Source organism: Argiope bruennichi, chromosome 3 (genome assembly GCF_947563725.1).
Source record: "Argiope bruennichi chromosome 3, qqArgBrue1.1, whole genome shotgun sequence".
Taxonomy (NCBI): domain Eukaryota; kingdom Metazoa; phylum Arthropoda; class Arachnida; order Araneae; family Araneidae; genus Argiope; species Argiope bruennichi.
Genome location: NC_079153.1, coordinates 25,869,547 through 25,884,724, shown reverse-complemented (window position 1 = coordinate 25,884,724; position 15,178 = coordinate 25,869,547). Strand labels below are relative to the sequence as shown.

Below are 15,178 nucleotides of genomic sequence, written 5' to 3'. Positions count from 1 at the left end.
GTGAAAAGTAAATAAATTAAGCTGTGACCAACTAGATGTTAAATATATTTTTATAATAGGTAAAATATTATAATCATATGAATTATTTTGGTTCAAGCTTGTTAGTTTGTGCATGTTATCATTAAAATGTATAATTATGTTATTCCATGATTCATATTCTATGAAATAATGGATTTTATACTTTAACTATAGCTGATACATTTCTTTAACATATCATTACATACTTTTTCATACATTTTGTACCATACGCGTTTTTTTATTTCAATATCTCAATAAAATGACTAGTCAATATTTGAGTTGATGGGAAAGGTTCAATTTGAATTTGAGAAAACTATTCAATGATTTTGTTATTTTTGTAAAAACATAAGAATGATATTTAAATTAAATATTTTTTAATCCGTTTTTTACCTCATTTGAATGATGGTCTGCAGTAACGTGTAGAAATCACAATACTTATAAAAGAATAATCGTGGACATATCACCCATCTTTCTTATTTCATAGTATATTGAATTTTTCAATGATTCCTTCTTGGTGACTTTTCATTTTTCAGATTAATATTCCAAAACATTTGGAGAAATATCGAGAGCTCGTTCTGATTCGGATAAAAATTAATCAAAATTTCAGGAAAAAAATTGATTTTGTTTTTACGATGAAATTATCACAATTTCAATCGTTAAAAATATGCTTAAAGTATTCCCTCAGAATTAATTGATAAAACTGGAATAAGTATGGTTTGGTAGAAGTGCACATTTTAAATTTAAAAGCTGATGTAAAATTTTGTTTTCATTTTATATTTGAAAATTTTATAAAAAAATATCGAAAAAAGCTCAGCACTCTTTTAAATTTAAAAGTTTATTTTTTCCTAGGGTGAATTCCAGTTTTTAATAAATAAAGGGGTACACACATTATAGGGGGAGAAGGCTTATTCTAGAATAACACTCAGAAACAAGAAAGGAAAATGGTTCTTGTTTTATGTTTTACTAGCCGCCTTTGGCGACCAGCCGGTTCGCCAATCTTAATGTTCGTTAAAATTTTAATAATTAAATATTTTATGCAATTCCAACTTTAATAGATTCTTCAGCAAAATATTTTAAAACTTCAAATTTTAATAGTCATATAATTCACTCATAATATTATAAAGGCTTTCAGTCATAACGTGATATGTATCTCTCTAATTTTCTGTTACCCCTCGTAGAATTTATGCTTTAAATTAAAGTGTAAAGGATTAATCTGCAATTAATATAATAATATTTTTTACTGAAACAAAGCATTTTTTTTAATAATATGATTACTGATAATAGAGTCACTGAGCGTTTAAACTTTATGGGCACTAAAGAATATATTTCTTAATTTATATAATATCTCAAGAATTTGTCAACAAAATTTTCTCAGATTCATCATGAACGGATCGATTCATTAACAATGTTTCATTTTAAATGCATCAAACCCTAAGAAAATAAAATGAATCGTTTAAAATAATCGGTCGAAAACAGGTTTAAAAAAACTACTTAAAAAACGATGTACTTAAAACTATAAGCATATATAAAAAAATATATAATTAACATAAATACAATTTAATTACAAAAGCATACAACTAACCTAAAAGTAATTTAAATCGTCCGTTGTTAATGGTTGCCATGCCAACAATCAGAACACAGTGCGCATGCGTGAATTTTCTTCGCCTTTTACGGTAACGCAAATGCGTGAATTTTTCTACTCCAGTTGGGGTAACGCTATGCAGATTATACATTTTTAATTTCCTTTATTCTGTGTTATTTTAATTCAAAAGTACTTCAGAATGAATCTGAAACATGGATTAATTAACAATGTTTAATTTTAAATGCATAAAACATTAAGAAAATAAACAGAATCGTTTGAAATAATCCGCCGAAAAATCTTAACCCTAGCCTCATTACTGTTGGGAGAAAAAAAGAACTAAAGCCTAAATCATTTGGCGTTGGGGAAAATGGAAGATTGTTTTGGCGGGAAAGTTAGTTTTTAATTAATAATTAAAATTCTAATTAAAATTTCAAAAAAAGGGACCCCAGGTGCACATTCCCGACCTCTAAGGTATACATGTACCAAATTTGGTAGCTGTATGTCAAATGACCTGGCCTGTAGAGCGCCAACACACACACACACACACACACATTGAGCTTTATTATAAGTATAGATATAGATATAGATAAATAGGAGAAAATGAATTTTCTTGTTTCTTTTCGCTTTTTACATGCTATATAATTACTCAGAAACAATGTTCTTTAGTGCAATAAATTTCCAATCAAAATTTATTATAACTTTACATATCTGAATATTAATAATTTTAAGACCTACCCCTTTACACCACATTTCTTTTACGATGCAATCATTTTTTTTTTAACTATACAGCATTTTGAAAAATAATCTTCGATTGCTATTACTAATTTGTTTGGTACAGACAATTATTGATATTTTACTTAAATGGAGGATGATGACATGTGACATTTCCAGACTACTTTTATCTTTCTGCTCTTGACATATTACACAGGATTATTGTTCAGAACTAACGTTACATAAAGAAAAAACATCAACAGAATTTATCGATTTTTTTCCTGATATCCTGTGTGCTTTCTCTTTTCTAGATACTAAAGATCAGCGGTGCCTGAAGCCCCTATCTGGATTTATTGGAATTCGAATTATTGGAGAAGGCATGAGGTCGATTGAAAACCAGAAGAGTCGTCACGTTAGGTTCGACTAGATCGAAGCTTTCAGTTCGAAACAAAACATATACATCGAATTTAATCAAGGATTTCCCTGACATCCCGTGCCTTAGGATACGAAGAAATGAGAACTGATATCTCGAAATGGAATTTGGCGTAGAATTGGAAGAATGTGAATGTGCGGCCATTTTGAAATAATTACTTGTCCTGCAGCGCAGTTGGAGAGATAACGAGTGGTTCTGAGAAATTCCCGCTTGTAATAGAATATTTTGGAAAATACTTAACCGAATGCACTGTTATTTCCCTAAGAGATCGTTTCTGATATTGACTATTTCCTGAGTGATGGTATTTCGTGAGAAAACAAAAAGAAAAACTTGCAAATTGAGAAGGCTGTGATGATGCTACGCTTGAAAAGCATACATTTAACATAGTAGGTCAGCGAAACGGGGTATATATCTACACAACCGTTAAAAACATACACAGAACATTAAGCTATGTAACTTGATACTAAAGTAGTGAAATATCTAAACATTCGAAAAAAATATCTATGTTTTATATTTAGATTAGAATTCTAAATAAGTTATTTGTTGATTGAAAAAGAAAATATCAGAGTTTCATATCAGTTAGAAGAGCCGTGCTATTTTGCTTAAGAGAAATCGTAAATATTAATCTTAGATGTGATTTTCTATATTTATGCAAGTTGCCACGTTCCTAATATCAAATTTAATATCAAAATAATCACAATAATTTAGGAAAAAATTAGATATATTTGGAGAGTAGATTAGGGGAAAAAGACGTCATATCATTTTTTTTATATTTTATTAACAAACACTTCTTGTTGCACTTAATCAAAAAGGAAAAATGCAGTAAAAATAATATATATATATTCGTCTTTCCTATTATGTAGTTCACACGTTAACGTCAGTCTAGTAAAATAAAACAAAGCATCTATAGATTATTGCAGGTATCTAAATATAATCATGACTGGGCGTTCTCATGTGAAGTTACATCGAACAACTGCTAACGGCTTATCGCGATGTTTCTCAGTTCAGTCACCTCGTATGTAGCAATTGCAGAACTTTGGCATTTTAATCGCATTTGAAAGTAAGCACCAAAATGGAAGGTTTGGATTCAAACTTGACAGTTGGGAACATGACGGAACATGAAGAGTGCCTTAAGGAGCGGAAGTGGTGGTGTTTTCTGCTGTCGAGTATCATTACCTGCCTGGTAGGAATCTTCATCATCTTGTTGTGGCGGGCGTGTGCGTTTATCTGCTGTCGCGGAAGTACGGCATCGGCCTCCTCGCAGGCCGCCTCCAAGACCAAAGTGCCAGCCGAAAGCGGCAAAGGTGGCAACAGTGGCAAGGAAGTGGCGGAAATAGGTTTCATGACTGAGGCAAAAGACTGGGCCGGAGAACTGATATCTGGCCAGTCCACGACGGGCAGAATACTGGTAAGTAAGAAATGATGTTTTCTATTTAGTTATCAATAGTCTCCAATATGTTAATATTCTTAATAAGTTAATATTCTTTTAAATATGGACAAGATACAAATTATTTACAAGATATGGTGGTCAGATACGCAGGGATGCTGAAATGCACGTTTATAAAGATATGGTGCAAAATATCCAACGTTGATATTTGTGCTGTACTTGTGGTCGATTTTTTTTTTATTCTTCCCATGCTTGTAGCTAATTGCACAATCTTGGATTCATATGTTAATTTAGTTCGGTTACAGGTATACTTTGTTTTCAATAATAAATTGGAGAACAACTAATGTAGAACGAACAATATTTTGAGCCCGGAAATTCTTGGAGACGCATTCGCAAGATTATGTTCTGGAGACATTCACCTTAACATGGCGCATTGTAACATCTAGTGTCCTATTCATATCTATACTCGCTGAGACTCCTACGGAGATTGTATTTCTCATTTTCAACCACATCTTGTCTAAGAATTTTCAACTTACACAGTGTATATTTGACTTAATTAGTGACTTCTGGCTTTGAATTAATTTTTTAATACAATTCTATGCTACTTTTAGACAATATAGTTGATACTGTGTCATGAGACTTTTGCAAAATATATATGTAATATAGAATTTCAATGCTATCTTTTAAAAGTTCATGTCCTGTTTTCTGTTCATTTGTTAAAAAGTAACAAGAAATGGATAAATAAGAATCTGAAAAAAAAATTTCAGCATTGCATATACTATAATGCCTTTAAATTGCTTGTTGATTGTTTTATAATAGTGTATTTATGGGCATTTGAGTTTTTAGTTGCATTCTCATGATCTTCGAATAGCTCTCAAAAATATCCCATATAAAATACATTCCTATTTCTAGTCTAAAAGTTAAATCATGTTAATTAACCACTAAATTGTTTTGTCCGAGTGCCATACGGGCATCAATTTATAAAATTTTGATGGTTGTAAGCAAAAAATAAACCATTCATGACGATTATAATTCAATATTAAAATTACTTCGAATACATAGATAAGTCAAGTATTCAATAGATTTCCATCTGAATCAAAATAAGAAAATACTCCCAAAATAGATATTGTCATTTTATTAGATAGTAAAGAAAATAAAACAGTTAAGTGGTTAAAAAGCATTTTTAATATTTCTTGGCAAACTTTATAACTTTGTTTTGAAAGCGATACAAAAATTATTAAAAAAATGCTTGTCATTAAGGCAGACATTGTTTTTTCTTTCTTTCTTTTTTCAAGCTATCATTCTTACAAAATATTTAACATTTTAATTGGCAAAAGTGAAAGTTTTTGTAAAAATGCTTTTTTTTTTTGGGGGGGGGGTATATTAAGAAAGTAGTATATACTTAATATATTTAAGCATTCTGAGAATTTCTTTTAATGAAGCAAGTAACGAAGTAATTAATTAAAATAATTGATTAATTTTAATATATTAATAAAGTATTAATTAATTGGTTACGTCTCTTAATTTTTTTCAATTAATAAATTGATTGAAATACTTGATTAATTATAATAAATTATTAATTAATTAATCACTTTTTATTTAATTAAGTTTCTTAAATTTATTTCAATTAATTACTTAATTCGTATAAATTTAGTTTAATTAGTTTTTTTTAATTATTTCCCAGAAATCTGTGAATGAAGACAGGCTTACTGTACCCACTTGAAGCATTGGAGGTTGTAGATATTACCTAAGAAATAAGGAAACATTTATTGATTTTGCACAGTTGTGCCAAATAAAGGCTTAATTTTTAGTCGTCATTAAAGATCATATAGGATTAAGGTCATAAAGGATTAATTTTTGGTTGTCACTTGCCTCTATTAATGTAGAATTAATTAATCTTTTTGAATTAATTAATCTTTATTTCATTACTTCTCTTCAATTTATTTCATTTAATTATCTCCTAAAATTTAGTTTAATTAATTAATTTTAATTATTTCCCAGAAATTTATGAACGGAGATGGGCTTACAATACCCACGAAAAGCATTTGGGTCTGTAGATCTTCCTTAGGAAACATTGGAAACATTTATTACTTTTGAACAACTGTGCTAAATTAAGGATTAATTTTTAGTTTGTCATCAAGGATCATTTAGAATTAAGGTCATTAAGGATTAATTTTTAATTTGTCATCAAGTATCACATAGAATTAAGATCATAAAGGATTAATTTTTAATAGCTACTTGCATCTGTCAATGTAGAATTTCCGCCTGAATTATTCTATAAAGATGAAGTGTGCAGTATTATATAGTGTGTTGCATTTATAACGGAGTTTTCGCTTTGAGGCAAAATACATAAGAGCTGTGTAGAAATAATCTCAAATAATTTTCAACTTTATGCAGGGAAAGAAAAATTTCGTTCGAAATTTGCAGATAAAATGGGAGTTTATTCTGTAAGCATCTATTTTGTTTACTATATTTCTCTTATGGATTTACTTATTCTTTTATATAAGGTTTTCTTAAAGCTACATATTTCTCATATTTTCCAATTATTCTTTTTATATTTTGCAAAAACCTATTTCCATATGCATCCAGTTATTCTTTTAAATTGTATTCCCAAACGCTTCGTATTCTCTTTGAATTCTAATATTCTTGGGATATATATTTAATCATTATTTGAAAATTCGCAAATCGGACACGATCTTGTATTCTGGTTTGGTTTTACACTCCAGTTGCCATCACAAAACATTAAACCGTCCCCTATTTCTACCTGGCAGCTTCTAAAGGTCATAAAATGAGTGTCAGCATTGATTTCGAAAGGCTATTTTTTCAAAACGTGGTCGTTAAAATATTGGACTATACTTTTATCAGTAAAACGATTTTTCATCTCTGATTGTGAAATTTTGAAAAGTGCAGAACTCCGATTATTTCAGTAACTTCAAAAAGGAACTTATCCAAGCAGTATCGGAGATTGGTTGCTGATTCAATAATAATTAAATCTTAACAAATTATTTGTCTGGTTTTTCATGTTTTGCTCGTTGCCGTGGAGACCTCTCATTTTATCGTTGAAATGTTATTAAAAAACACTTTCGGCACGAAGCGCGCTTCGTTGATTCAGTAAATTTTTTTATATTTTACTCCGATTACTATTGACAAAACCCCGAGTCTCATTTGCATTTTTATAAAAAGAGAAACAAAACTTATCACGCTTCCTTTATTTATTTTTTATTTTTTTCCCCTTCAAAATATCGTCTGCTATATATTTGAGGAAGAAATTATTTTATTCAAAAGAGCTCAGATTTGCTTAAGAATTTTATAATATTCAATTAAGTATTTTTTTAATTCGGATATGTTAATCATTAATGATTATGTATTTTAAGATTAATCAAAATATTTTCACAGCGTATGTTTAATCATTTTCTGTTCATTTACTTTCTGTAAGCTGCATGCAATTATCCCTTTTTGTATCATATTAAATTATCATCAAGCTCACATTTATATGTTTAAATTTTATTTTATTTATTTTGGTTATTTATTAAATATTTTATTTTGGCTCAAATTTATTATTACAGTAAATTGATTTATTATGGTAAATTTTTATTTTTAAAAATAAGTATTCTTATTATTATGGATAGATCAAATTTGCAAAATGGGTGTGTTCACTGCTGAAATATAGAGAATATGAATTTTGCTGAATTCGGAGATTGCATTTAAAAACAAGAATCAATTGCATCAGATTTTATCCTTTAAAAACATTCATTAAGAGAAGAAAAAGTATAATGAAATAAAATTTACTAAAAAGAAAAATATTCGATTTTTCAAGCTGGCTGTAAATAATTAATTGTCAGCGCATAAATTAATAATAAGGATTACATGTACAAAGTATTCATAAAAGTTTTGTGCAATCAATATAGCTAACTTCTGTGCAAGAAAAATAAGCTTTAACAAAGGGGCAGCAGTGCTTACATACAGATTATTTACATAAATTATTGCTTAAAAGGAGCGCAGAACATTTGGAAGATGCCTGTACTGGTCATGCAAGGGTTAATTGAACACGATCCATCGTAGTAACGCCAGCAAAAGGGAATTTAACATGCAAACAAGTAACTAGGGTTTGATATAACACTTCACTTTTAAATGTCTCTTTAGGAAAAATTTCCAGAGGAATTAGATCTAGTGATCATGGTAACCATAAAATTGGTTACCACATATCCAAGCCCCCCCCCCCCCCAAAATAGAATGTAACCTAATTTTAAAGTAAAATACTTTTTCTTTGTATAACAGATATGCCCTTATCTTCCTCTTTTTTTAAGATCTGCTCCCCTTTTATTGGACTTTTCTGTAAAATTTTTATTTTTAAATTTTTTATTTCCAACTTTTTGAAATTTTATGAATTTCTATAAAGCATACTTTTGATGCTTGATGATGATGATTTGATGCTTTGATGATTTTGATTTGTATAGTATACTTTTTGTAAAATATACTTCTTTCTTTCGACTTTTTTTCGAAAATATGCATCATAGAGATATGATTCTTTTAATACTCAGAAAGCGAATCTTTGTTGTGCCTAAGTTGCTATTAGTTTAAAAATGTAGTGATTTTTACATTAATTATTAAAATCCTGGTGTTCATGACACACTTCTGAGTTCTAATTTCCATATATAAAGTCATTAAAATCTGGGAAAAGCAATAAGATTTTTTATTGCAGATTCGTCTATAGCAATTCATAGGAGAGAAGGGAGAATCCATACTAAATAAGTAAAGATATATAAAATAGATAGATAGATATCATTCTTGTCTACTTTGCCGTAGACGTCAAGAATCACTCCAAGTGCAAACTTGTTTCTGGGCCAACCTTTTTATTTTCTTAGTTCATTATTTCTCGATGGCAACTCACAGGTCATTTTATTCGCATATAATTCATTAATATTGTTCAGCCAATACGGCGTATCTCTATTTAAATAACAAATATATATTTACAAAATACATGTTATACAAATACATATTACATACAGGGTGATTCTAAGATTATGTAGCACATCTTAAAGGTGAGTCATGCTACAGAAAGAAGTTATTTTCAAAATAGAACTTTGAGTTGGAAAAGCGCAATCAAATACTTTTATAATCCATTTTTTAAACTAATTTTTCAATTAATCATTTCCGAGGATCAGTTAGTGTGTGTGTGTGGGGGGAGGAGGTAATAAATTGCTAACAATTTCGATTCATTATTTTGTACAACTGTTTTAAGGGTTTCTCCAATTAAATACCTTTAAATTTCCAATTTTGATAAATATACTCATACCTTTTTGTTCAATGTACTACTTTCTTCTAATTTTCTGTCTATATCTTTGTATAACTACTTATAATTACAGGACAGTGCAGCAGTACTTAACATTTAGTACAGTCTAAAAAGTACAGTCTTAAATACAGTCTTTTCACCATTGCTTAGTTTTGAAGTTAAAAATTAATAATAAATACAACAAATGTTCAAATTTTTCATTAAAAACATATTTTATATTGAAATCCATTCTAAATGGAAAAATAAATCGAATTTTTGTATTTTGGTCATCAACAATTGAAAAAAAGTCGGTATGAAATATTAATTAAAACAATGAAAACGACTTGAATTTCATTTCAACAATGAAATATTTTATTGTAAAATACATTAATTTTCTTTAATTGTTTCAAAAATATATGGCAAAAAATAGCATATTTGGAAAAATAATTTTTTGAACCTTAAAATATTGGAAAAATTCATTTGTACTTCTATATTCTCAGTAGATGCTGCGAAAAAATGTCAAAATTTTAGTAATTTTTAATAATTAAGAATTAAAGTTCAAATTTCAAAAACATTGTTCTGTTTGTGCTAGTTTTTACCTACGAAGTATTTACCAGCCCCATTTGCACAATCTGCGTAAAGCTGTCTAACTTGTTAGCAAGCCAATTAACCACATCTTCATTATTATCAGAGATATAAATGTGCAAGCTATTTGAAATTTTGTGTTGTAGACTAATGACAGCGAATTAATTAATATTTTTAGATTTTTTAATGAACCAATCAATTTTAAATAAATTTTAATTTCATTTCAATGTCACGATCATTTAGTAAAAAAAAATATTAATATTATTAAAAAATTATCTTATAATATTTAATGCAAATATTATAAAATCTTGAAAAAAATATTTTTTTAAGATTTTATAACATTTATAATAAAGAATCATAAATTAAAGATTAACAATGAGAAAAAAAATGAAATGAAAATAATTTCTAATTTATAGTATTGGAATACGAGTTATTCTTTCTTAAAGAATATTTGATTGCGCGTCATTTACTTTCAACAAGCCCTTTACTTCGACTTCCACTCCTACAACACACCCCGATTGCTTTCCGCAAATCCAACAGTTTACTTCCAGTCGTACCAATCATTTAGAGAAATTCCCTTTCCCCCGTATTTGTTATAAAATGAGATTCTTGGACACGATCGATAGTTCTGAATGCCTGCCACTAGAAAAAAAAAAGAAAGTGGGGGAATGAGAAGTGTGCCGATGCAATATTCATTCCGCTACTTCGTTTTAAAAAGCTTCTTTATCCGTGACACTCCGGCAGACGAGTAAGTGAAATGATAGATGCGTCATCAGCATTTCTTCAAGTGATGTCTACATTTCGTGATCAAGAATGAAAATGTTAAAAGTATTGAGAACAGATTCTCGGAATTTCAATCCCTTTACCGGGCATGCCAAAACTCGTAGTTTTCAAAGATTCATTCACTGTAGCATGTTTTTGGTGAACATTTCAAAGCTTGATGCTAAGCATACGAAGTAAAATTATTGGAATTGTTATAACTTTTAGATTTTAGATTTTGAGGTTTCTCCATGTTTTAGTTCTTTTATGCGATTTCATTAGAAAATTGATTTTTGGTGAAAGCAGCGAAAATATTTTTATTTCTTCAAGTGATGTCTGCAGATCGTGATCAAGAATGAAAATTTTAAAAGTTGTAAGACCGGATTCTCTGATTATCCAATGGTTCTAACAAATTTTCGATGGAAATTTCAAAGCTTGATGCAAAGTATACAAAATAAAATTATTGAAACCGTCACAAAATTCAGTTTTCAGATTTTGTGGTGTCACCACGATTTAATCATCTTAAATGACTACATTGGGAAGTTGATTTTTTGCGGAAAATATTCAAAATACTCTATTTCTATTCAATATTTTTATTCTCCAAGTAGCTTTCTATATAAAAAAATTAATCTTATTTCTGTGCATATTACATTTTTTTTTATTTTGACACTAAATTCTGTTTTTATTTCGATAGTTACATAGATTATTTAAACTTTCATAACTTTTTAATGCTATATTTACATTTTTAGATGCCATTTTCTCAGATTCTAAATCTTCCTACAATAAATCGTTTAAATTAAAATCGTGTGATAAGTTCTCAACATGTTCTATAATTTCTGAACTATAGAATAAACAGTTTATTTATTTTAAAAAAATGATTTTACTGCCATTTTAATGCTTTGAAACGAGAAAAAAAAATTGAAAATTTTGAGCACAAATATTTAAAGCCTGGGTGAAAAATTGCTTATTTCTTAGTTCAGAAACTAAAAAATAACTTCTGAATGCATTTCAAATATTTTGAATAAATCATCTGATAAACTCTAAAACCAGAAAATGTTTTCTATATACCTTTTTTTAACCCCTTCCCACGAAAAAACCGTATTTCTTCTAATTTTCAAAACGCTTTTGGTTTTTAACTGATGCTTTTTTGTTTCAAAGATGTTTTTTTTATTAAATTTAATTTTATAAAAAAATTTTAAATATAAAAATTTCTCATAAGCATAATTATTCATTTTAATACCTTTTTTTACCATTTAAGTTTTTAATTTTGTTGGATTTGAGATGAGTTTGGCGAAATTATCTTATGGATTGCTATTGTCTCATGAACAAGCAATCCAATTTGAAAAAGAAAATATCTTTTTTAGAATTATATCGGAATACAATAATTTAAAAATACTGTTACGAACCTATAATATTGCTACCCGGCACGAATAGAGTCATCGCAAGAAAGACCGTTGTACGATCGGTCCTGTACGTGCTGAGATCAATGAACTTAGAGTTTGGCGACAGACTTGGCGAGCATTTGGCGGCTTGGCGATAAATTTGGCGAGTTTGGCGACTAAATGGATAGTACCGGAAAGTTCGAGAACTTTCAAGATCCATCCACTAACAACCGAGATGCAGCCAGGTACGCCCTGATTGGTCAGAAGATTCTAGCCCCGCCTCCCGGAACTATTAAAGACGGGCACTCAGAAGCTACGAAGTTGTTGTTGTGTGGATATCGGAAGTAGTCGTGTCGTGTGTATCGGAAGAAGTCGTGTGTATCGTCAGACGTTGTGTGGATAGTCAGAGGCGGTGTATGGTGAGCAGGCGGAGTCGCCGACAAAATAAGGTATTGGAGGATTAGACAGCAAGAAAGCTGTGGAACTATAGCAATTAAATGTGCTGCGCTATTACAATTGATTAGCGATATTTGTTGTAGAAGAAAAATTTTGTAACAATACTATGAACTAGAAGGATAGGAAAAGCGATAACTCAAAAACGCAGTGATATATCAAATGTGGTATGTGCTTTTATGACTACAAGTGTAGTTTTGCGTCAGATTTTTACTTCAACAGATTGGGAAAAACACATCAAAAATACATATTCGATTTTCGGGTATATTAACCTCCTGCCAAGGATTAACTGCGAAATAACTCGCCAAGAATGACACGATAGATTTAGCAAAAATGTTCAATTCAGGCCAAAAGTCAATATTTTGTACTTGTTGTACGCCAATGCCATGAAAGGCGTTCTTTAGGATAACACTTTTACTAGAGTGTATGTGAGAAAATTTTGTGAGAATGTACTCTCCCTGGTTTTTATTATTTTTTCCTTCTTGAAACAAACGGATTTCCCCTCTTTTTTTATAATCAAACAATGAATTTACCAATTTATTTGTTTAAATAATCAGTTTTAACAGTCAACATTTTTAATGATAAAATTACGTGTTTCATATGTTGCAGAAATCTAACTTTTGAATTTTATTTGATTTGGATTGTGCTTGTCAAAGTTGTCATAGTTACAGAACTAACGATTAGTGTCTCGTGACATGCAGGAAAAAAATTAACATTGAATAAACATTCAACTACTTTTTCTACTCATAAATATTTATTAGTTTATTTCTCAACACTGTTGCTTCATTAAATCGTTATGATGTAGATTTCAAGCAGTTTATATCGATGCAACTACCGAGCTGCAAAATAAAAGTTGTTGTTAATTTATGAGTAGAAGCTAGGCCTATTACATTGTCGCGGATTATTGAAGTGAATTCACTTTACTAAAAATTAAGAGAAGTGGTACTAAAAACTTTTATTTGAAGACGAACATACTTAATAGGTATATATATGGGATAGTTGGTAAAATCTTTTAAACCTTTTAAATTCAAACCGGCGCCTCGCATAGCCAGAAAAACTTCATGCACCTATAATAAAATATCTATGCTAAAATTATTGAGACAAGTTACAGCGCTCCTAGCGATGCAATAATGAGAGAGATTGGAGACATTTGCAACTTAAACTATGAAAGTGCAGTGATTTGAAAAAGGGCTCGTCCTAAAATTGAAAAAATGTGTGTTCTCCTATATTTCCCTCCGAGTGCGTTTTTCAGAATTTTTTTTATTATTATTTCTGTTTATTTTCTTCGTTGCTTAAATTTAACTTCGCAGTTGCTTAACTCGAAAAATATGATAATACGGAATGGATAATACATTTTTCAATTTAGAATGAACCATTTCTCAAGTCAGAGGAAGTTTGCAATTTTAATCGCAAATATTTCTGACAATTTTACAGACAACTTCATGAAATTTTCTCTTGTGTTTTTTATGGTATAGTTCACTTTTTTTTGGCTGGACTTTTTCGTCAATCTCCTTTATTCATTGAATTATATTTTTACAAATTTCTTATTTCGTCTCTAAGGGCATTGTACCTTGTCTCAATAAATTCAGTATATTCACTTTACTGTTACTACATGTTGCTTGCCTGGTTATACGATACCCATTTTGAATTTAAAGGGCCTAAAAGGACTTTACCCCCACCCTGTATACATATACATATACTATACTACACTACACTGCAATATTTCAATGATGAGGACCTACTATAATGACTGATTATTCAAATGCAATCAGTGAGCTGATAACATATAGTCAGTAAATAGTAACATGTTACATCGTCACTTCGGTTCCATTCTAGTCTGGTGAACTTCAATGTATGGGTTAAGACCTATGATGCCTAAGTCTTATGATTTATAATTTGCATTGATAATTTAGACTTACTAATTGTTACACATACCAAGAATATATATATATATATATAATATATAATATAATCCTTTTGAAGCTAACATGTTTATATATCAACTGTGGTTAAGATAAATATAATTCATATTAACAACTTCGCTTTCCTGATTCATGCCCACTTTCTGAACCACTATCTAATAAGATGCTTACATCTTAGCTTGGTTGTAGTGGAAAACATAGCATCTAATTAGATAATAGGCGTGAATCACAGGCGATTCACATGATGGATAACGTGTTAAAATAAAGAGATATAACCTAAAAATAGACTTGTTCTACTCGCATTAAACTCTATATTGTATGAGAACTTTGTGCAGATCCCATATTCTTGTGAACTATCTCAAGAATATGGGTGACACAGAGTCAACCTGTTAAATAGTTGTAGTTTTAGATACCAAGTGTAGTAATTGGCTCAAAGTAATGATGGAGTATAGAAGTCAGTAAGTTTGTTTACACTTTTGTATGTGAAAACTGAATATTTCTCATCATGTATCAAAATACGATGGAAATTTAGAAATGAAAGTAAATCTTATCATAATTTATTGTGATATTTTGTATCATATTTATTGTGATATTTTCTAAAAATACCTAAAACTTATCAAATGAGCATTTGAAATTAATTGCCTTAAAAAGTAAAATATAAAAAAGTACCAAAA

General features: G+C 29.4%; 1 protein-coding gene across 1 annotated transcript in view; it reads left to right on the top strand.

Moving 5' to 3' along the window:
- LOC129962640 (calcium-activated potassium channel slowpoke-like) overlaps positions 1-15,178 on the top strand; it is a 288,136-nt gene that overhangs the window by 24,851 nt on the left and 248,107 nt on the right. The window contains exon 2 of the mRNA XM_056076504.1: positions 2,623-4,152. Coding sequence (XP_055932479.1) covers positions 3,817-4,152 — 336 coding nt within the window. The 5' untranslated portion in view covers positions 2,623-3,816. The remainder of the gene's footprint in view (positions 1-2,622; positions 4,153-15,178) is intronic.